The following is a 22,156-nucleotide window of genomic DNA, read 5'->3' on the forward strand; positions in this document are numbered from 1 at the left end:
ATTCCCGGCTTGGGTGATTGGCTGTGCGGAATCTGCATGGGTTTCCTTCAGATGTTCCGGTTTACTCCCACAGTCTGAAAGACGTGCTGGCCATGCTAAACTCTCCCTCGGTATGCCTGAACAGGCACCGGAGTGTGGCGACTAGGGGATTTTCACACTAACTTCATTGCAGTGTTAATGTAAGCCTATTTGTGACACTAACAAATAAACTTTCTTTAAAATGTGCACAAATTAACTGCCTCATTTCCTACATTTCAACATGACTGCAATTCAAAAGCACTTTAGTGATAGTAAAGCAGTTTAGGATGTCATACGATATTGGACAGTGCTATATAGGTTTTACTTAATAAACCTAACTAACCCATCACTCATTTCATCTCACACCTGCAATTCTCCCTTTCATCCTCAAATTTCTGCATGGCTTCAGATTACTCTCCTCCTACAAACTCCGTCAGAGTTACTTCTATTTACTTACTTCTATTCCGCATCACTCAGCCATCCCATTCTGGCCCCTGCGCATCCCATTGTACCCACCTACTATCGATGGCAAAGTTCTTAGCCATCTTCAGCCCTGCTTCTGTGAACTTCCTCTGGAGACTCCTGCAAAAACTTTCAGAACAGCCTGATTCAATCTCCCTGTCCTGGCTTCACTGTTTCATTCCTCGTCAACTCTGGGAATTTGGATAGCAAATTTACTCTTGGCAAAATATTTTCATTTGTGAATAAATGTTGACATTTCATAAATGGGGAAAAAATTGTTTCTCTCACCACAGATGCTGAGTTTTTATTTTATATTAAAACAAAGTCTACATTATGTTAAGATTTATGTTTTTAAACATGACCATAGAGAAATCTATAAAGTAGTGAGGGTGTGCCACTGCCCTACAGTCAGGTATGCCTGAATCTACATAATCCTTTGAGAAACCTGGAGATATACCACCACACAGCCTTTCAGCGGGAACATGGGCCCGAATCGTCCGAGGAGTGGCAATCACCATCGGATTGCTACTTGGCTACAACTTTTCTGTGGCATGCTGGAGCTCTGAATTCCTGGCCGGGCCTCCTGATCCCAGCTTCTCCGGAAATGCAATGGAACTGTTTCTTCAGTGCACTGGATTATTTGGGGAGGCAAACCACACTCCCTCTTATGGACACCAGCTACTGCATTCTGGTAAGTAAAGAATTTAAATGCCCTAAAGCTTCTTTGAAAATCTATGGAGAGAAGGTAGGGGGGAATGGAGTGGGTAAGGAGACTATATTACAAAGGGAGAACAAAAGGTTATTTAGGACAATAACAGGTAGCACAAATCATCACTGTCAATTGCAGGATACTCCCCTTTAGAAGTTCATTATCAGTTCCAAAACATTGCTCCAATTACCCAGTTGTCAAATTACCCAGCATTAAATTGCACTATTAAATTTGCATAGGGAATTAGCACCAAAAGCAGTCGATCCTAGAACCAAACCAAAACTAAAATGTTGAATAAATATTCAAATGTTAAACCGTCTTGTAAAATATGCTTTGCACAATTTAAATGGGAAGTGTCAAAACTGCAATCTAGTCAAAGCCCAAACTAAAAGGTTCATTTCTTTACTCCAATCTGCTTCAAGATGATGAGCATCATCCCTGTATCAAAGAAAAGCCAGGCAGCGTGCCTTAATGACTATCGCCCAGTGGCTCTGACATCCATCATTATGAAATACTTCCAAAGAGTAGTCATGGCACGAATCAATTCCAGCTTCCCAGATTGTTTGAATCCACTGCAGTTCGCCTATCACCACAACAGGTCCATAGCAGACATCATCTCCCTGGCCCTACACTCAACCCTGGAACACTGGGATAACAAAGACACCTATGTCAGACTCCTATTTATTGACTACAGCTCAGTCTTCAACACCATTATTCCTACAAACTTATCTCCAAAGTGTGGCCTGAAGCTTGGTTCCTCCCTCTGTGAATCTTAGACTTCCTAACCCACAGATTGCAATTAGTAAGGATAGACAACACCACCTCCTCCACGATCATCCTCAACACTGGTGTCCCACAAAGCTGTGTCCTCAGCCCCTTACTATACTCCTTATGCACTTATGACTGTGTGGCTAAATTCCCCTCCAACTCGATTTTCAAGTTTGCTGATGACACCACTGCAGTGGGTCAGATCTCAAACAATGATGAGACAGAGTACAGGAAAGAGATAGAGAACCTGGTGAACTGATGCGACGACAATAATCTCTCAATGTCAGCAAAATGAACGAGATAGTCATCGACTTCAGGAAACATAGTGCAGGACATGCCCCTGTCTACATCAATGGGGATGAAGTGGAAATGGTCGACAACTTCAAGTTTCTAGGTGTCCAGATCACCAACAACCTGTCCTGGTCCCTCCACTCCGATGCTACAGTTAAGAAAGCCCACCAACACCTCTACTTTCTCAGGAAGCTAAGGAAATTTGGCATGTTCGTTATGACTCTCACCAACTTTTACAGATGCACCATAGAAAGCATTCTTTCTGGTTGTATCACAGCTTGGTATGGCTCCTGCTCTGCCCAAGACCGCAAGAAACTTCAAAGAGTTGGGAACGAAGCCCAGTCCATCACTCAAACCAGCCTCCCATCTGTTGACTCTGTCTACACTTCCCGCTGCCTAGGCAAAGCAGCCAGCATAATTAAGGACGCTACAAACCCCAGACATACACTCTTCCACCTTTTTCCGTTGGGAAAAAGATACAAAAGTCTGAGGTCACATACTATTCGACTCAAGAACAGCTTCTTCCCTGCTGCCATCAGACCTTTGAATGGGCCTACCTCATATTAAGTTGATTTTTCTTTCCACTCTAGCTATGACTGTAACACTAAATTCTGCACCCTTTCCTTTCATTTTCTATGTACAGTATGCTTTGTCTGCATCGTGTGCAAGAGACAATACTTTTCATTCTATACTTATACATGTGGCAATAAAACAAATCAAATCAAAATTGAAAAACAAAATTAGTTTGAGAATTCATGCCACACAAGCTTTCCCTGCAGATTTTTTGTAGCGATTTTCTAGAGATATAAAAGCATAAATTTCCCTTCTTCCTATTAGTATGGGACAAGTGGGGGGGGGGGTTTGATAACATGGGCAATACTTCCAAACTGAAGTACAGGTAGTCTTCTAATGGTTAGGTTTATAAAGATGATGTATCACTGACCAATACAAACCACAGGCTTCAGGATTCATTCCAGATCTGTGCTGAGTTCACTGACTAAAGTATAGTGGTGGCGAAATTAAATTCAGTGCTTCATGTTATAGAAGGATCATTAGTCAGTGGTCAGTCAACATGGACGTCCAATAAGGATGAAACTGAACACAGCTGTGATGCTCCCCTTGGTAAAATAGTTTGCTAACATCGACATACACAGGCACAAGGACTAAATATTTCTTAAATGATCCATCATACCACATTCTTAATACAAGTTAAGTGACTAAATATAATAACATCCTGTTCTACCTATGTAATAAATAGAGTTGTGTTAAAGCAACTGTTAATGATATGATTCAGTCTGGGAAGCAAAATGGGGAATGAAATTCTCACCAGCCAAGATACAGTAATTAAGAATGCTTCAATGATCAAAAGTTATTTAGACTGCAAGTAGTCATTCAGACAACTCCTCCAAAATAACTCCCAAATGATGTCATCCGAAGCCAAATTGACAAGCAAAACATAAAGCTGAACCGCATTTCAACGTGCATTTTCAGATTTTCAAGGATAAAATCTTTGCAACTCTTTATAATGGAGCAGTTTATTTATGTGTTACTCTGAAGTCCACATACACAGAGCAACATTTTAGTTTCTCTCTCCCACTTTTACATTTGCAGTGGGCAGTCAGTGGCCTTTCCTGGATAGGGTAGTGTACACAGTAAGAGTTTTAACAATACCAGGTTAAAGTCTAACAGGTTTATTTGGTAGCAAATTGGTATTTGCTACCAAATAAACCTGTTGGACTTTAACCTGGTGTTGTTAAAACTCTTACTGTGTTCACCCCAGTCCAACGCCGGCATCTCCACATCATGACTAGGGTAGTGTAACCAATGGTGTGACCAACTCACAATCACTGGTGCTGCTTTCTTATTGTTACTTTAACTTGGACTCCAGAAGTCCAACATCTATGAACCAGCTCCTGATGCTTATGCTATTAAATCTGTTTTCCACAGCCTGCTAATAGACTATTGGGTAAGACTGGGTTTAATGGCCAGCTGCTGGGCTACAGAAAACTAATTTAAAACCAGAAGTCAGATCCTGGATATTAGGCTGCCTAAACCAAAATTATATTAGAGCAGTAAAGAAATATGGAATCAATAACTATTTTGAAGTGCAGTTACTATTGTGTAGGCAATCCCATTTCTGACTTTATAATATGGATTGACAATACATACAAAGGCCTATCAAAATACTATGCTGAAGGACAATGTCCTATTTTGTTGCAAAACACTCCCATCCAAGCCACATAACACAAAGGCACACAGCAAAATGTGGCTGCCAGAATTAATACAATCAACTATTTGTGGTGTGATACAATTAATAGTTATACATAAGAAACTAAGAGTCAACTGGGATTGTGTCTTGACAGTGATAATCACAAAATGTTAAATCCCCACTCCTCCATTGTCTCACAGCCTTGTAGCACACTCCTAACCATCCTCTATTGTTCAGAATGTAAGCGTACAGTCTTAACTAATTTAAAGTAACCATCTGATCTTGGGATTCAAGTTCCAAGAAAATCATCCAAAGCCATTTTCAAAGAGTCACACCCACAGGGGAGGTTGCCACTTGGACAACATGGCTATGCGGATTCTCTGAAAGGGATACCATTTAGTCCTACTTTCTTGTCTTTCTCTAAAGTCCTGGAAGTATTTAAGTACATAATCCACTTCCATTTGGAAAGATATCTGTTTCCACGACCCTTTCAAGGTAATACATCCCAGATCATAAAACTCTGAGTAAAGAATTTTGGAATTGCAATTCACCAGGATGCTTATTCATATATGTGAGCGAGTATGTGCATGTGTTTATTTTACAAAAGTGGAAAGAATAACCCTGACAAAGTTTGGAAGTGGAGGTGGAATAAAGCGGAAACATATCCCTCTAAACATGCCCACCTCCTAGGCTGTGCCACCACTCATTATCACAGCAGCACAGTGGTTAGCACTGCTGCCTCACAGTGCCAGGGACCTGGGTTCGATTCCCGGCTTGGGTCACTGCCTGTGCAGAGTCTGCAAGTGCTCCCTGTGCTCGCATGAGCTTCCTCCGGGTGCTCCGGTTTCCTCCCATAGTCTGAAAGACGTGCTGGTTAGGTGGATTGACCATGCTAAATTCTCCCTCAGTGTACCCGAACAGGCGCTGGAGTGTGGCGACTAGGGGATTTTCAGAGTAACTTAAGTTTTAAGTTTAAGTTTATTTATTAGTGTCACAAGTAGGCTCACATTATCACTGCAATGAAGTTACTGTGAAAATCCCCTAGTCACCACACTCCGGCGCCTGTTCGGGGTACACTGAGGGAGAATTTAGCATGGCCAATCCACCTAACCAGCAGGTCTTTCATTGCCGTGTTAATGTAAGCCTATTTGCGACACTAAATAAACTTAAACTTATAAAAAGAGGTAATTGATGGAAACAGCCACGAAATTAGATATAATCACAGTAACAGTTACCTACTGCCATACAATGTCCCACATTATGCTGCAACACACCTCTACTCAGGTTAATTGTGAAACAGAAAACAGCACTTGACAAGTACAAGTTTTTGTAACACCCCCAGATACAGATAGCATCGCCAGAGTTGACTCGCTATACTCATTCCAGCCATTCCATGAAGTTTGAATCCACCCAGGGGTAAAGGAGCAGGTAGGTAGGTCCCCCTTGAGTTTATGCAATCTTTCAGCCCCCCATCTCCACCCAGATTTCCTCTCCTTTCTCTCTTTGCAAAGCACCCTCTTTTGTGTAAAGGACAAACTGTGCGTGGTCCAAAAACACAACCATCCCTCAAACCTTGTTTAAATTCTCTCATTATTCCTGTTCCCTCTTCTCCAATCCCCCCCTGTGCTGTGTGTATGGGAGGGTGGGTGAGGGAGGGAGGGGGGGGGTTCTCCTATCCCCCGCCCCCTTACCCTCTTTCTCTCACCTCAGTTTCAGGTTTGCCATGAATTCTGACATGTTGACTGTATCCAGGAGGACGAAGTCTGCCTTCCCGAACTCCAGGCTTTCCTGCTGCGCCATGGTGCCTCTCCGGACCGGCAGAGAGAGACAGAGAGAAAAGGAGTTTCTTTATCCCGGACTCCTCAAGACTTTTCTCACAGGTTTCCTTCAGGTTTAATTTTTTTTCTTTTTTTTCTCTCTCACTTCTTCTCTCTCTCTCTATTTCGCTCAGTGCTGTGGTGTTGGCAGCTTTCCCGTTGTTGTTTTGAGTGTTTTCCTTTCTTTTTCTTTCTCTCTCCGGTCTCCAACCGCTCCGCGAGCCGCACCTCACCTGGGCGAGACTGTCAGCGCGAGCGAGCGCGCTCCCGGCCACTGGGCGCGCGAACCAGGCAGCGCGCGCAGGGAGGGGGGGGGGGCGGGAACGCGCGCGTGAGGGTTAGCCAAGATTGAACGCGCGCCACCCTCCCTCCCCTGGCGCGCGGCGGCGGCAGCTGGGCGGGGCTTGTTCCCTTATTAGCCACGCCCCCTTCTCATTTCCCCCTCTCTCTCTTCAACAGGTAAGGCAACTCTCAAGACAAAAGCCATGTGTCATGGAAAGACGGAGGCTGAGGTGAGATCTATTAAGAAGTCTCACAAGACCAGGTTAAAGTCCAACAGGTTTGTTTGGTATCCATGATGAGGAGTTGCTAGCGTTGGACTGGAGTAAGCACAGTAAGAAGTCTCACAACACCAGGTTAAAGTCCCAACAGGTTTGTTTGGTAGCACAAGCTTTCGGAGTGTGGCTCACCTGAAGAAGGAGCGACACTCCGAAAGCTTGTGCTACCAAATAAACCTGTTGGACTTTAACCTGGTGTTGTTTGGTATCCACAGTAAGAGTTTTAACAACACCAGGTTAAAGTCCAACAGGTTTATTTGGTAGCAAATACCATTAGCTTTCGGCGCGCTGCCCCTTCTTCAGGTGAGTGGAGAGGTGGGTTCACAAACACCCTGGTGTTGTGAGACTTCTTTACTGTGCCCAACGCCGTCATCTCCACATCGAGGTGAGACCTAATCAAGGTCTACAAAATTATGAGAGGCACAGACAGAATGGATAGTCTAGAGGCTTTTTCCCAGGGTGGAGGTGTCAATTACAAGGGGGCACAGGTTCAAGGTGAGAGGGGGAAAGTTTAAGGGAGATGTGTGAGAAAAGGCACGGTGGCACAGTGGTTAGCACTGCCACCTCACAGCGCCAGGGACCTGGGTTCGATTCCCGGCTTGGGTCACTGTCTGTTTGGAGTTTGCACATTCTCCCTGTGTCTGCGTGGATTTCCTCTGGGTGCTCCGGTTTCCCCCCACAGTCCAAAGATGTGCAGGTTAGGTGAATTGGTCATGATAAATTCTCCCTCAATGTACCTGAGCAGGCGCTGGACTGTGGCAACTAGGGAATTTTCATAGTAATTTCATTGTAGTGTGAATGTAAGCCTACTTGTGACACTAATAAATAAACTTTAAAAGGTTTTCATGCAGAGAGTGGTTTGTGCCTGGAACGCACTGCCAGAGGAGGTGGTGGAAGCAGGCACATTAGCAACTTTAAAGAGGCATCTGGATGGGTAGATAAATAAGAAGGGAATAGAGGGATATGGACTAAGTAAGGGCAGAAGGTTTTTTTTTAGTTTAGTTAGGGCATCATGATTGGCACAGACCTGGAGGGCTGAAAGGCCTGTTCCTGTGCTGTACTTTTCTTTGTTCTGAAGGACTGGGGGTTACTGAGTCATAGAGATATACAGCACGGAAACAGGCCCATTGGCCCAAGTTGTCCATGCCAACCAGGTTTCCTAAACTGAGCTGGTCCCATTTCCATGTGTTTGGCCCATATCCCTCTAAATCTTTCCTATCCATGTAACGGTCCAAATGTCTTTTAAATGTTGTGATTGTACCCGCCTCTACCACCTCCTCTGGCAGTTCATTCCGTATACGCACCACCCTTTGTATGAAAAAGTGACTCCCTCAGGTCCTCTTTAAGTCTTTCCTCTCTCACCAGTAGTTACTGGAATAACAAAGTCTAGAAGTAACAAAGGCATGGGTGAAGATTTTAGCAGCAGATGCACTGAGTCGGGGCAGAGTCAGCCAATGCTACAGATAGTTGATGTCAGTGATCGTGATGAGGAGCTAGTATGTGGTAAGTGTCCTATGAATGTCACTGAGTTGACTTAAGATTAAGGCCCTGTTCGGCAACAACAACTTGCATTTATGTTAAAAATAAAAGCAAATCGCTGCAGATCCTGGAATCTGAAACTAAAAACAGAAAATGCTGGGAAAACCTCAGCAGGTTTGACTGCATCTGTGGCAAGAGAACGGAGCTAACGTTTCGAGTCTGGATGACACTTTTCATCACAGCTTCATCGGTTGCATTTATGTAGCGCCTCTGAAGTGATCAAACATCCGCAAGGCACTTCACAGGACCTTTATAAAACATAATGCAACATTTCAGCCATATTAGGAGATGTTGGTCCATATCGTTTGGTTTCTGGATGGTTGGAGACTTGATGTACCTGGCAGGATGCACTACAGGAGACCTGGGAAGCCCCAAAAGCAAGACTCCATGCAAATTTCCCAGGAATTTTCAATTTCCAATGGGCAATTTCCCTGTATCCAGACCACTCTGAAAGAGTCTCCAACTCAGTTACAGTCAGAGTGTTCGGAGGGTTCCGCCTCATTTACCTGGTGAGTTACCAAGGAACTATTAGACAGGGGAAATAACATGTCTAACTCCTGGGTAACTGTACAACTGACCCTCTGATTTCCCACTTACCCTATTGACCTCCCAAATTGAACTTCTGATTCATTGACCTTCCATGACCCCCAACCCTCCAACCCCTGACCCTTCAATTCCCCCCTCATTCTCTGACTCCTGTCCCAATCCTCCAACTTCCCTTACTACTCTCCCCCAACCCAACCTGACCACATCGTCTTACCCAGCCTGCCATCCTGCCCTTCTGGCATCCTACCATTCTGCCATCTACCACCCTGCCACCTTACCCAAACTATCCACTTACCCATTTTCCTCACTCACACTCATTCACTAACACGCTGAAAAACTATTTACATCCCAAAGCTTTCTATTGTTTTTTGTGAATTAGACCTTACCAAAATACGATAGCTAGTGCCACAAAAAGGAGAATATCTTGGCTTCCCCTGATGACCCAGCACTACAAAGGAGGAATCCCAGAGCAGTTACTCTCCACGTTTCTGAAGGGACACAGAACGGACATCTGGACCAGAAACGCAGAGCTCCATCTTAGTGTAAAATAATCGGAACGGAGAAGCAATCGAATGATGATTGCCACTCCTCAGAAGATTTGTCTGTTAGGTCATTTGACCAAAAGCTTGCCCAGATTGGTGGGTTTTAAGGATCATCTTAAAGGGAAAAAGTCAGGTACAAACAAATGTATGAATTAGGAGCAGAAATAGACCACTCAGCCTCTCAAGCCTGTTCTGCAATTCAATAAGATCATAGTTGATCTGATCTTAACCTCAACTCCACATTCCTGTCTACTCCCAATAACCTTTCACCCCCTTGCTTATAGGAATCTATCTACCTCTGCATAAAAATATTCAAAGAATCTGCTTCACTGCCTTTTGAGAAAGAGAATTCCAAAGACTCACTATCCTCTGAGAGAAGGTTTTTCCTCGTCTCTGTCTTACAGTGACCCTTGGTTCTAGATTTGCCCAGAAGAGGAAACATCCTTTTCATGTCTACCCTCTCATGACCCCTCATGATCTCGTATGTTTCAATCAAGTTGCCTCTTATGCTTCCAAACTCCAATGGATATAAGCCTAATCTATCCAGCCTTTCTTCATAAGACAACCCATTCCTTCTGGATATTAGTCTCATAAACTTTCCCTGACGTGCTTTTAATGCATTTACATCATTCCTAAAATAGGGAGACCAGTACTGTACACAGTATTCCAGATGTGGTCTCACCAATGCCCTCTTGTCCTGAAGCAAAGCCTCCCTACTTTTGTAGTTGATTCCCCTCATAATAAACAATGATGGTCTACTAGCTTTCCTAATTACTTGTATTATTTGCATACCAACCATTTGCAATTCATGCACTTGAACACCCAGATCCCTCTGCACCTCAGTGCTCTGCAATCTCTCATCATTTAGAAAATATACTTATTTTTTATTCTTCCTCCCAAAATGGGCAATTTCACATTTCCTACATTATGTTTCATTTGCCAGATTTTGCCCACTCACCTAACCTATATGTAGCCTCCTTATGTCCACTTCACAACTTACTTTCCCACCTATCTTTGTGCAATCAACAATTTTAGCAACCATACGTTCAGTCCTTTCATCCAAATCATTTATATAAACTGTAAAAAGTTGAGGCCCCAACACTGATTGCTATGGTACACTACTCATTACATCTTGCCAACCAAAATATGATCCATTTATGCCTCGTCTCTGTTTCGTGATAGCAACCAATATTCTATATTTGCCAATATGTTACCCCCTACATCAGCACCTTTTATTTTCTGCAATAACCTTGATGTGGCAACTTATCAAGTCCCTCTGAAAATCTAAGTACAATACAACCACCAAGCACACGTTACTTCTTCAAAGAACTCCAATTTGGTTAAACGTGATTTCTCTTTCACTAAACCATGTCCATCCACTCTTCTTCATTACCTTGAATTTATCTAAGTGCCCTGCTATAATGTCTTTAATAATAGCTTCTAACATTTCCCCTGTGACAGATGTTAAGCTAACTGGCCTGTAGTTTAATGTGATCTGTCTCTTTGCCTTTTTGAATAAAGGAGTTACATTCACTATTTTCCAATCTAATAAAACCATCCCTGAGTCGATGGAATTTTGGAAAATTAAAAGTAATGCAGCAGCTATCTCACCATCCATTCTTTTAACTCCCTCAGATGAAGTCCATCAAGATCTGAGAACTTATCAGCCAGTAGTTCTGACAATTTGCTAAGTACCACTTCGTTGGTGATTATAATTTTCTTGAATTATAATCATAGAATCCCTACAGTGCAGAAGGAGGCCATTCAATCCATCGAACCAACACCGACAACAATCTCACCCAGGCCCTATCCCCGTAACCCCACGTATTTATCGTGGCCATACTAAATTGCCCCTGCCAATCCCCCTGACAAGGGGCAATTTAGTATGGCCAATCAACCTAATCCACACATCCTTGGACTGTGCGAGGAAACCAGAGCACCCCAGAGGAAACCCACGCAGACACAAGGAGAACATGCAAACTCCACACTGTCACCCAAAGCTGGAATCGAACCTGGGTCCCTGGCACTGTGAGGCAGCAGTGCTAACCACTATGCCACCATTCCGCCCTTCCTTCCAATTCTGAATTTACAGCTTTTCTGGGATGCTACTTATACCATCTATAGCAAAGACTGATGCAAAATACCTGTTAAATTAATCAGCCATCTCCTATGACTGTGACACTTCATTCTGCATTCTTTCCTTTCCTTCCCTATGTACAGTATGCTTTGTATAAATAATGTGCAAAAAAACAATACTTTTCACTGCACACTAATACATGTGACAATAATAATAAATAAACATAATTCCCCAGACTCACTTTGTGTAGGACCAATGATCACTTTGTTAACTCTTTTCTTTCTTAAATATCTATAGAAATTCTTACTATTGCCTTTATATTTCTAGCCAGCTTTCTCTTGTACTCTCATTCTTCCCTCCTTATTAATCCTTTAGTCATCCTTGTATTTTTTATATTCTGATCAATCTTCTGAACTGACCCCTATCTTTGAGCAATTATATGCATTTTCTTTAAGTTTGGTACTCTCCTTAATTTTTTTAGTTAACCACGGATGAAAGGTCTTCCCCTTGGAATTTTTCTTTCTTGTTGGAATGTATCTAATCTGTGTATTCTGGAATATCCTTTAAATGCCTGTCATCGCATCTCTATTGACCTATACTTAATCTAATTTGCCAGTGCACATTAGCTAGGTCTGTTTTCATGCCCTAATAATTGCCCTTATTTAAGTTTAAAGTGGTAATCTTAGGGAGGGAGGTAGAAAGGTGTAGGAAAGTAATTGCAGAGTTTGTGGCCTAGGTAACTGAAGATGAAACCACCAATAGTGGATTGATTAAAATCATGGATACACAAGAGGCCAGAATTAAAAGAGTGGAGATATCTCTGAGAGTTGTGGGATCGGAGGAGATTGCAGAGATGAGCAGGGAGCAAAGCCAAGGAGGGATTTAAAAACAAAAATGGGAATTTTTAAATCAAGGCATTGTTTAACCAATACAGGTCAGCAATTAAGTACAGAGATGATATGTGAACAGGATACTGGTCCAAGTAAAGACACAGGTGGCGGAGCTTCGGATGACTTCAAGGGTATAGTATATTCACAGGCGGGATCTTTGAAGGTGGGCTGGGTGATGGGAATTCTTTGTGGGGTTTTTCTGAGCAACATTGGGTTGTCCTGAAATCCAACATTTTAAAAGTACTGGGCAGGAAAAGTCATTTTTATTCAAATGTCCTTCTGATGAGGCTCCCAGCTAACACCACCCATAAATTTAAGCTCATCTAATACCCCGCTGCCTATATCCTAACTCAGGTCAAATTCTAATCTTTCCTATGCTCGTCAGTGTTTTGAAGGAACATTCTGAATTGAGAGTTCTTAACTTTGTATTCTCTATGCCTAACTCCCTCCCTATCTCAGTGACCTCATCCAGGCATACAACCCTCTAAGAACTCTGTGTTCTTTCGTTCCATCTTCTTGTGCAAATCCACCCGCTTCACTCCACCATTCATGCCCTGGACTCTGGAATTCCCATTCTAAACCTCTCTTCTCCTCTAAGACACTCTAATACCAACCATTTTGTTCAAGCTTTTGGTCATTTGTCACCTATTCTAATACTCCTTGGTTCAGCGTTGTTTGACAATGCTCTTGCGAAACAACTCTGCATGTTTTAATATGTCAAAGGAGAGTTATAAATGTCAATTCTTGATTTATACAATGGCCAGAGGGAACATTGACCACAGGCAGTGTGTATCACAAATTCATGCACACATTGGTCGAATTTCTAATATGCGCTATTGTAAGGGAAAAAGGTTCCCCAAAGGCTGCACTTGGCACATAAAGTTGCTGCTTATAGACCACATGACTCCTAACTACTTTAATTTATAAAGTTCCATTCAGTTCACATTTGAATTCAGATCACCTGTCCTCATGGTTCCTATAGATGGTCTGTTCCATCGCTTGACCATTGTCATCTTCCAGCTTATTATGAACTTTCAGTCAATACTTTTTATTTTTACAAACTGAAAAGGCTGATAAAGGTGGTAGCTCATGGATCACCTGACTTCTTTTGTGGATTGAAACCACTGCCCCATCTGAAGAGGGAACCTTCCAGACTGATGTTGTATCAATGCCTTTTCCTGAAACCAGTTGAAAAGGGAGTTATCAATTGAATGGGTCAGTCAAACACAAAAACACTGGCCATCTCAAACTCCCAAGGTGTCAAACAACAACACAGGTTGCATAACCAGCGCAACACTCTGTTTGGAAAATGGATTTTGAAGTTGAAGCAGTTACATGATGAGACATGACAAGCTGTTTGTTGTCGGCATTTAAATCAGCAAGATGTGGCTTGCAGAGAGAGAGAGAGAGAAAGAGAGTTCCACCAAAAACTATCAAACCCACTAAACAGCCACAGTAATAATCAGCAATACTCTGAAAATAGACTTCCTCCAACTTTGAGTTCATCTGCGAACCTACCTCCTGAAAATTCAGATACAAGAAGGCTTACAACCTACTGAGAATCCTTTGCTTTCACAAACTTTCACTTCAACTGTAAAGCATCATCTCCATCTAAGAAACTATTGACATGCCATGAAAAAGACTGAGTTAACAATAAAAGCAAAATATCATGAATGCTGAAGATCCAACATAAAAACAGAAAGCACTGAAAAAGCTCAGTAAACCTGGCAGCATAAGTGGAGAGAGATAAAAAGTTAACGTTTCGAGTCTAATATGACTCTTCTTTGGAACAGATAATTATAAGTTGCAACCATATTGTGGGTCATTGTCTCTGCAGAGTCTGCATGTTCTCCCCATGTCTGCGTGGGTTTCTTCCGGGTGCTCTGGTTTCCTCCCACAGTCCAAAAGACGTGCTGGTTAGGTGCATTGGCCATGTTAAATTCTCCCTCAGTGTACCCAAACAGGCATCGGAGTGTGGCAACTAGGGGATTTTCACAGTAACTTCATTGCAGTGTTAATATAAGCCTACTTGTGACTAATAAATAATCTTTACTTTATCTTCATCTGTACCTAATCACTGTGTGTGAGGTGAGTGAGTAAGATGTCACGTTTAAAATTCTGGGGCAAGTGTGTGAAAATAAGTAACCTCCATTATTCTAAACTCACAACAAGCTTGCTGCCGAAAATTAGTTAATTGTGGGTCTCAGTCTGAAGGTAAGAGAACACACATTTTTCTTACACAAACATGCAGAAAGGAAACATGTAAATTCATGTGACACTATGGTCTTTGTAAAGTAGCTAAAGTAAAAACTACTTGGTCTCCTTCCCTTTTCTGTGTCTGTCGTTCTTGTAGTAAGGTTTGTGATTACGTCATATATTATCAGATATAATTCTATGTATACCACTTTAATAAGATTGCATCCCCACCCCTACTCCACAGGCACACACACTCAAGCCTCCTTTTGGGTTGAAAACCTCCTCAGGTTTTGCAGCTTCTCCTTATAGCCAAGGTATCGAATGGGGCTATCCTTCTTTAAGCCTCTCCAACTCCAGGATGCGCCCAGAAAATTGAGCCCAGAGATATGTAGTGTCCCAAGAGAAGCTAGCTCAATGTTTTTTACAACTTAATTTTAACTCCTGGGTATATTCTCTAATCCTTTGAATATACGCCAAAACATTTTGTTTGTTTTCTGTACAACTGATGGTTTCGGCAAGACAATGTAAACACTTGCAGCTACCTCACTTGTGTAGTTCCTGTTCCTAACTATTCCCTTACCTAATTGCATCATCTTCCATTGATCCACACCTACCACATGTATGTCAGATATGTTAATCCTTCAAATTCCTTTTATTTGATCCATTTTTCTTTTCCCCATTATTTCCAAGGCCCCCGTTCAGTGGTATCACTATAGCAGACATCATTGTCTCTGACACCACTCTGAACCTAACTTTGATTCCTGTTCAGTTTGCTGGTCACCTCCTTCCTTACAAATACAGCTCCACATGAAAATGCCCTCTATTTATCTCTGATTCTCTCTGAATGAATGTTTTACAGCATTAATTCTTGCAGACCAATTCCCTGTGCTGCTTTGTGTCATAAGTTTTCACTAAAATCTAAATGTTTAATGTCCAGTGAGTTCCCTGTTTCCACCAGGTCTCTTATTTCTTCAAGTTATCCGACAAAATTGAAAATCATATTGATTCCTTATCAGTCTATATTTACTGTGTTGCTTCTTCTTTGAGGGTGCCTTCAAATGCTTGCCTATTACAGATATGAGGCACATTTACTATAGTTTGTCTTTTGGCTTATATTTAAGTCCATCGCCTATATATTGGTGTGAGGTTTGTTCTTGTATAATCTTAGACATCCCTCTTATTTCTAATAATTCAGTAAACATATCCATTGGGACATGACCAATTTCATTATCTACTTCCCTGAGTATACCACCACCCAAGTCAGATCATTTCTCTGAAATGTTACATTTCAGCATGCTCACCTCTGAGTCAGAAGATCATTGTCCCACCCCAGGGACTTGAAAAGATAATCTCAGCTGATAGAGTACATCTGAGCAGTAAAGCTTTGCCTTTTCTACGAGATGTTAAACTTAGGCTCTGCCTGCTCTCTTAGGTAAAGAATCTCATGATTTATTCAAAGAAAAGCAGTCAAATTTATCCGTTGACTAACATAACTTGCAAAACAGATTATCTGGCCATTTATCGGATTGTTTTTTTTGTGGGACCTTGCTCTGTGAAATCTAGCTCCAGCATTTCCTTACATTACAACAGCAACTACATTTCAAAAGTACTTAATTGGACATTAAGTGATTTGGGACATCCCAAGTTTGCAAAAGACACACTGTGTAATTGCAAGCTCTTTCGTTAATGTTGCCAATTTGTCCCACATTTCTCTTTTATTTGGAATTTCTCACTATTTTCTTTATTTTTTGCCCTGTAAATTCTATCTCTGTCTTGGGAAGGTAAGCCATAATTCCATAACAGATAAAATGTCATTTAGGATCTCTGCTACCACTTAATTACTCAATACTGTGACAACCTTGGGATTGTTCAATAGTCTTATTTTTTCTATGACCACATATTTCTGCGAGTGTACATTTGTGACAATGCAGAATATGGTGTTCTCAATTCAATACAATCTTGGCTCTTGTTTTAATTTTAGCTCTGCTGTCCCATTTCTTACATTCTTTTGATGTGTCAGATGTGGGCCACTGGGTAACATTCTTGCCTCTGAATTCCAAGGTTCCTGGTTGATGTCCTTCTCAAGGGCGTGAACAGAAAAAAAATCAAGGTTGACAGTCCAGTGTAGTACTGCAGTACTGTTTGGATTGGGCACTAACTAAGGTCCTATCTGCTTACTCGAGTGGATGTAAAAGATCCCAAGGCGCTGTTCTGAAGATATCCTGGCTAATATTTATCTCTCAATCAATTTCAGAGAAACAGATTATCTGGTCATATTACATTGCTATTTGTGGGGGCTTGCTGTGTGTAAATTAACTGCTGAATTTCCAACATTATAACACCTACCACACTTCCCCGTAGAGCCAAATAAGTTTCTAAAAGAGTTTTGAATTCCCAGTGATCAATTCATATGATCACATGACAAAATTTCATATTTTAAAACTTTTATTGTAACAAACAAATTAAAATCAACACTGACTAAGCATCACTTAGTAGGCAATTAATATATTAAACTACAGATAGTATATTTCTCCTTAACTTCCTAACAACTGAAAATCCCAAACTGTTTTTATATGTTACACTGCACTCTCTGCATGAGAGTACAGACTTTACAGGAACTGGTCCAATGTTACTCTCAGCTTCCAACAGGCTTGCTTTTACCTGTTTGACTGAGATGTAAGTTGAAAGCCGTTTTCCTCAGTCTTCTGAGAATTCCCAAACCAGCTTCCAGTAGCAAGGCTCACTCTAGTGACACCTTCTCCTGGCCACAAGGCGAATCTTGCGGTGCCCTTAAATTTCCACAGACCCCAAAGAATAGGCTCCCACCAGCATCCTGTCTGAAAGCAGTCTTTTCCTCTGCTATACACACCAGCTGCCATTTCTCTGTCTCTCTCTCTCCAGGACTCACTCTCCTTCTCTGGTTCCTGAGGCCAGCTGCCTATTGCTTTGTCTCCAGGTATCAAAAATTTGAACCTTGCTTTCAATAGGTTTCAAGCTGGGTCCCTGTCCCCATAGTAACTCAGTCACAAAGGCCTATTGCCAGGCAGTGCCACTCCATGCCACTCTCCACTTTGCTCTGAGTTAAGAGAGAAATAACCATCTTATAAAACCTTGACTTTGTAATACCACCCTCCAAAAAATGGTAATTTTACTGTAACATTATCAAGAGATTGTGATAGATGTCGAGAGATTTGTTGGCCTAACTTTTTCCCTTTCTCCTCACCTCTCAATTGTCTGCAAAAATAAATGTTTTAGAGGGAGTATTTTAATCTTTTAGTGTTGTAATTTTCAGTTATAAACATGAGGTAGGCTTTCAGGTAAGTTTAAATCAGAAGATAATGGCCTGAATTTTCAGGATGCCAGGGACTCAGCCCCTACAAGCCAGAGTCAATGGAAAATACATCCTCGCCGACTCCAGCAGTCCTGATGCCATATTTACACCTAATGAGCATTAATTGGCATAAGGTGGGACTTTTGCCCCTCACCTGGGAGGAGGTCCCACCAGGGAGAGCTGCCGGCCAATCAGATTAACCTGCAGCTGTTCAGCCCCACAGTCCCAGCGCTGCAGTGGCCGGAAGAGACCCTGCAGGAAGCTATCTGGTACTAAGCCCTGGGAACTGGAGGGCAGGAAGAGCATGAAATTCTGGCCAATGTTTATTCACACAACCCCCAAAATGTAAATGCAACAAAACGTCCTCCCTCATACACACACACACCTGGACACACACACACACACACAAATAAAGATGGATTCTGGAGACAAGACTTGGGTTTAGGTGTTTAGCAGAAACACAAGAAATAATTCACATGTTCAAATTTCAGTCTTTTAAGAGGCACATTCATTGAACTGGTGAAGGTGGTAGATGCGCATCTGGAAAATGTAAATTATTGCTTTTATTTTTTATTCATTTGTGGGACTTGGGCGTCGCTGACTGACCAGCATTTATTGCCCATCCCTAGGTGCCTGAGGGCAGTTGAGAGTCAACCACATTGCAGTAGCTCTGGAATCACATGTAGGCCAAACAAGGTAAGGACGGCAGATTTCCTTCCCTAAAGGACGTTGGTGAACCAGATGGGTTTTTCCGACAATCGACAATGGTTTCATGGTCATCAGTAGATTCTTAATTCCAGATATTTTAAATTTAATTTAAATTCAACTATCTGCCGTGGCAGGATTTGAACCTAGGTCCCCAGAACATTAGCTAAATTTCTGGATTAATAGTCTAGTGATAATACCACTAGGCCATCATCTGCCCAAGTAACCTCCCAGATCCTGTTTATTCAGAAACAAACAAACAGAAATCATCTGACTTTCCGGTAACCACTTAGAGAGGGCAGAGTGTCCGCTTTTTAAGGTCAATTTCAAAAAGTCCCCATGCGCTAGAATTGGACTGTTGAAAGTTACAAATATGATATCTTTACTGGGCATGACAGTAAAACATTGTAAACACCCGAACACCAAATGTACTACATACAAAGTAAGCAATACTCTTTCTCTATTAAACAGTCTTGGCAACAATATAAGATTATCATGTACCAACCACATTCCATCACTGATTGCAGCAAATCTCCTTTCTCATTTCAAGTAGTTTTTACAGGTTTTCTATGTCCTGGGTTAGGACATTGTATTCTTGGTTTGGTCTTGTTAAATTTGTCAATAACAATATTGTTGACTTCTGACAATCCCTCCAGCTGTCTGGTACTGGCAAGCATAAAATGTAAACCAAGAAGAAATCCTTTGTCATAATTCTTCTTAGCCTCTGGATTCAGTAATTGCCTTTATTCTTCTTCAAGACCAGTCTTGTCATCAAAGTTTTGAACTTTTAATGCAATATTTGAACCATTCTGTTCAGGTTTTAGCTCCGGACTGCTATTCTCGACCATGTCTGCAGTTTTCTAATACCCAGGTCTGTTTAAAAAAAAGTCTGAACCAGCCGTATGATATGTCTGAAATGTCTTCATCCTATTTAAATCAAAAATGACTTTTATCTTTAAATTAATTTCCATGTTTTAAACATTCAGTGTTCTTTTTTTGGTCAGTGCAGACTTGATGGGCCGAGAGGCCTCCTTCTGTACTGTAGGATTCTATGATTCTTTTCCAGGAGAAGCAGATCTGTGCCTGTTTGTGCAATCAATACATTCCTCTGTTGAGTAAAATCTTCATTAAGGGCTTAAACTGTTTCATTCAGGTTATGTCATTGATCAGACACAAACATCTTGATACTCCTTTCTAGTCAGTTTATGACTTTTAAATACTTTTTGCTTTTTATCTTTCCACTCAGCATGAGCTCTGACCAATTATTTTCTGACGAGCAATCGCTTCATCATACAGCAGTTTTATTTTACATTCAAGGACATGTATCTTTCCACGTAGCTCCTTGGCATCATTTTTGGTTATAGCTGAGACTTACAATTTTTAAAAAAGTTTATTTATTAGTGTCACAAGTAGGCTTACATTAACACTGCAATGAAGTTACTGTGAAAATCCTCTAGTCGCCAAACTCCGGCACTTGTTTGGGTACACTGAGGGAGAATTTAGCATAGTCAATGCACCTAACCAGCATGTCTTTCAGACTGTGGGAGGAAACCGGAGCACCCAGAGGAAACCCCCGCAGACACGGGGAGAACGTGCAGACTCTGCATAGACAGTGACCCAAGCCGGGAATCGAACCCAGGTCCCTGGCGCTGTGAGGCAGCAGTGTTAACCACTGTTCCACCATGCCGCAAAACAATGCTTTTCTTTATTTTATCATCAGTTTTGAATACTGCTGCTGTCTGCTTTGACACCTCTTGCTCAGGTTCTGCCTGCAGGTTTAATTCAGACAGCTATAATTTTTCTCCAGCTGCCAGTCAGTCTTGTTGTTAGTTTGATGTTCCAATGTCTCTTTAACATCAGCAATCTAGCTATTTGATTCCTTGGACCCATCTTTAGTTTAAACAATAATTTTGACAGCAGACTTGCAGAGAACCATGCATTTCTGTACATCATTTTATTTCCCTTGTACATTTTGAGTTTTAACAAATTCATTGGCTTTTTCTGACATCATTGGAGGTGTTAACACCTTATCTCCAGCTAGTCCATTTCCTGATAGAAAATAAAACTTTTTAATAGGTAACGTAGCCAAAATCCCACAACTAAAATACGGGAAAATAAACCAAAATTTAAATCTACTTTATGCAATGGAGTGGTTAATCTTCCACTAATACCCTGTATCAATATATTTTTATCTAAGAGATCACAAGCATCAGCAATTGAGGTAGCTCTGTATCTCTAAGAATATTAATCGGCTTTCCTGCCTTACCAGACAAAAATGAGGAAACAACCCTTGAAATGTCTAAAATGTTCTAAGGTCTTATCTTTTCCAACAGTAAATACATTCAAAACTACTAATTCATTACAAGGTCCACCCTCTGGCACAGCGTTTTCTGAAGAGATGCCATGCAATCTAATAAATGCTACGGTGGTGCTTTTTAATTTTCAACAATCTGGGTGGGATTTTCTGATCTCGCCACCCCCCACCCACCCACCCCGGCGTGTTTTCAGCTTTTTCTGCTGGCGAAGATGGTTCGGCATTGGCTGCAGCTGGGATCTTCCAGTCCTGCCAATGTTTCCAGCGTTTCGTGTAGCTTGCCCATCCTGCCTGCTGGGGAAATGACCGTGGGGGTAGGGAGGGTGGCATGGCACCTTTAGTGAAACTGGCAGATTCCATCAACGGGAAGGGCTGGAAAATCCCGCTTTCTGTTTTTACATGCCCTCTCCTATGAATCATGCTCACCCTCATATTGTGTCTTTTACTTCTTTGAGAAGGATATGTATTTCATTCCTGCTTTCTTCCTCACGGTAACCAGTGCTTCGCTCACTCTCAGCCTTTTTATCTTTCCAGTTTCTGTGTGGATTTGCAAACAAAGGCTTACTGCTACTCACAGGCTTGTGTGACGATTCATAATCATCAGCCATAACAGCAACTGCCCTTATCTTAAAAACGTCATTGTCTTCTAGGTGAGATCTTGTTCCCAAAGGACACTATTTTAAAATTTGTTCATTCGTATTACCTCTCTAAGGTTTTCAAAATTTTGCTCAAACTTCATAGACCTGTACCACCTATCAAATATCATTTCCCTTTCTCAAGTAAATTCCACAAAAGTTTAATTCTGTTTCTTCCTTAAATTAGAAAAAGTTTCCCTTTACAGCTCCGGAGTTAACTCATGTGGATTGAGAAAAACAGTTTTCACTATATCGTAATCCCTCGATTGTACGCCTGGAAAGGAAGCGTACAGTTCTTACGCATTCCCCATGAACATACTTTGAAATGAAGGTTATCCCGAACCAACTAACGTATGGCAGCCTGGTCACAGAGGCTTATCAATGGGTAAAACTAATAACACGTCACATGCCACTCTCCACTACTCTATCTTACCTTGAGTTAAAGGAGACAGTTTAACATCTTATAAAACTCCACATTTGTAACAACTGAAAAAGTAATTCATTGTCTGTAAAGATCTTTGAGATGTTCTGAAAAGCACTGCACAAATGC

General features: G+C 41.6%; 1 protein-coding gene across 1 annotated transcript in view; it reads right to left on the bottom strand.

Annotated features, from left to right (window-relative positions):
- myo1d (myosin 1D) overlaps positions 1 to 6,530 on the bottom strand; it is a 562,434-nt gene extending 555,904 nt beyond the window's left edge. The window contains exon 1 of the mRNA XM_078223777.1: positions 6,163 to 6,530. Within this exon, the coding sequence (XP_078079903.1) occupies positions 6,163 to 6,257 (95 nt within the window). The 5' untranslated portion in view covers positions 6,258 to 6,530. The remainder of the gene's footprint in view (positions 1 to 6,162) is intronic.
- Between the last annotated feature and the right edge of the window lie 15,626 nt (positions 6,531 to 22,156).

Source organism: Mustelus asterias, chromosome 11, assembly GCF_964213995.1.
Source record: "Mustelus asterias chromosome 11, sMusAst1.hap1.1, whole genome shotgun sequence".
Lineage (NCBI taxonomy): Eukaryota > Metazoa > Chordata > Chondrichthyes > Carcharhiniformes > Triakidae > Mustelus > Mustelus asterias.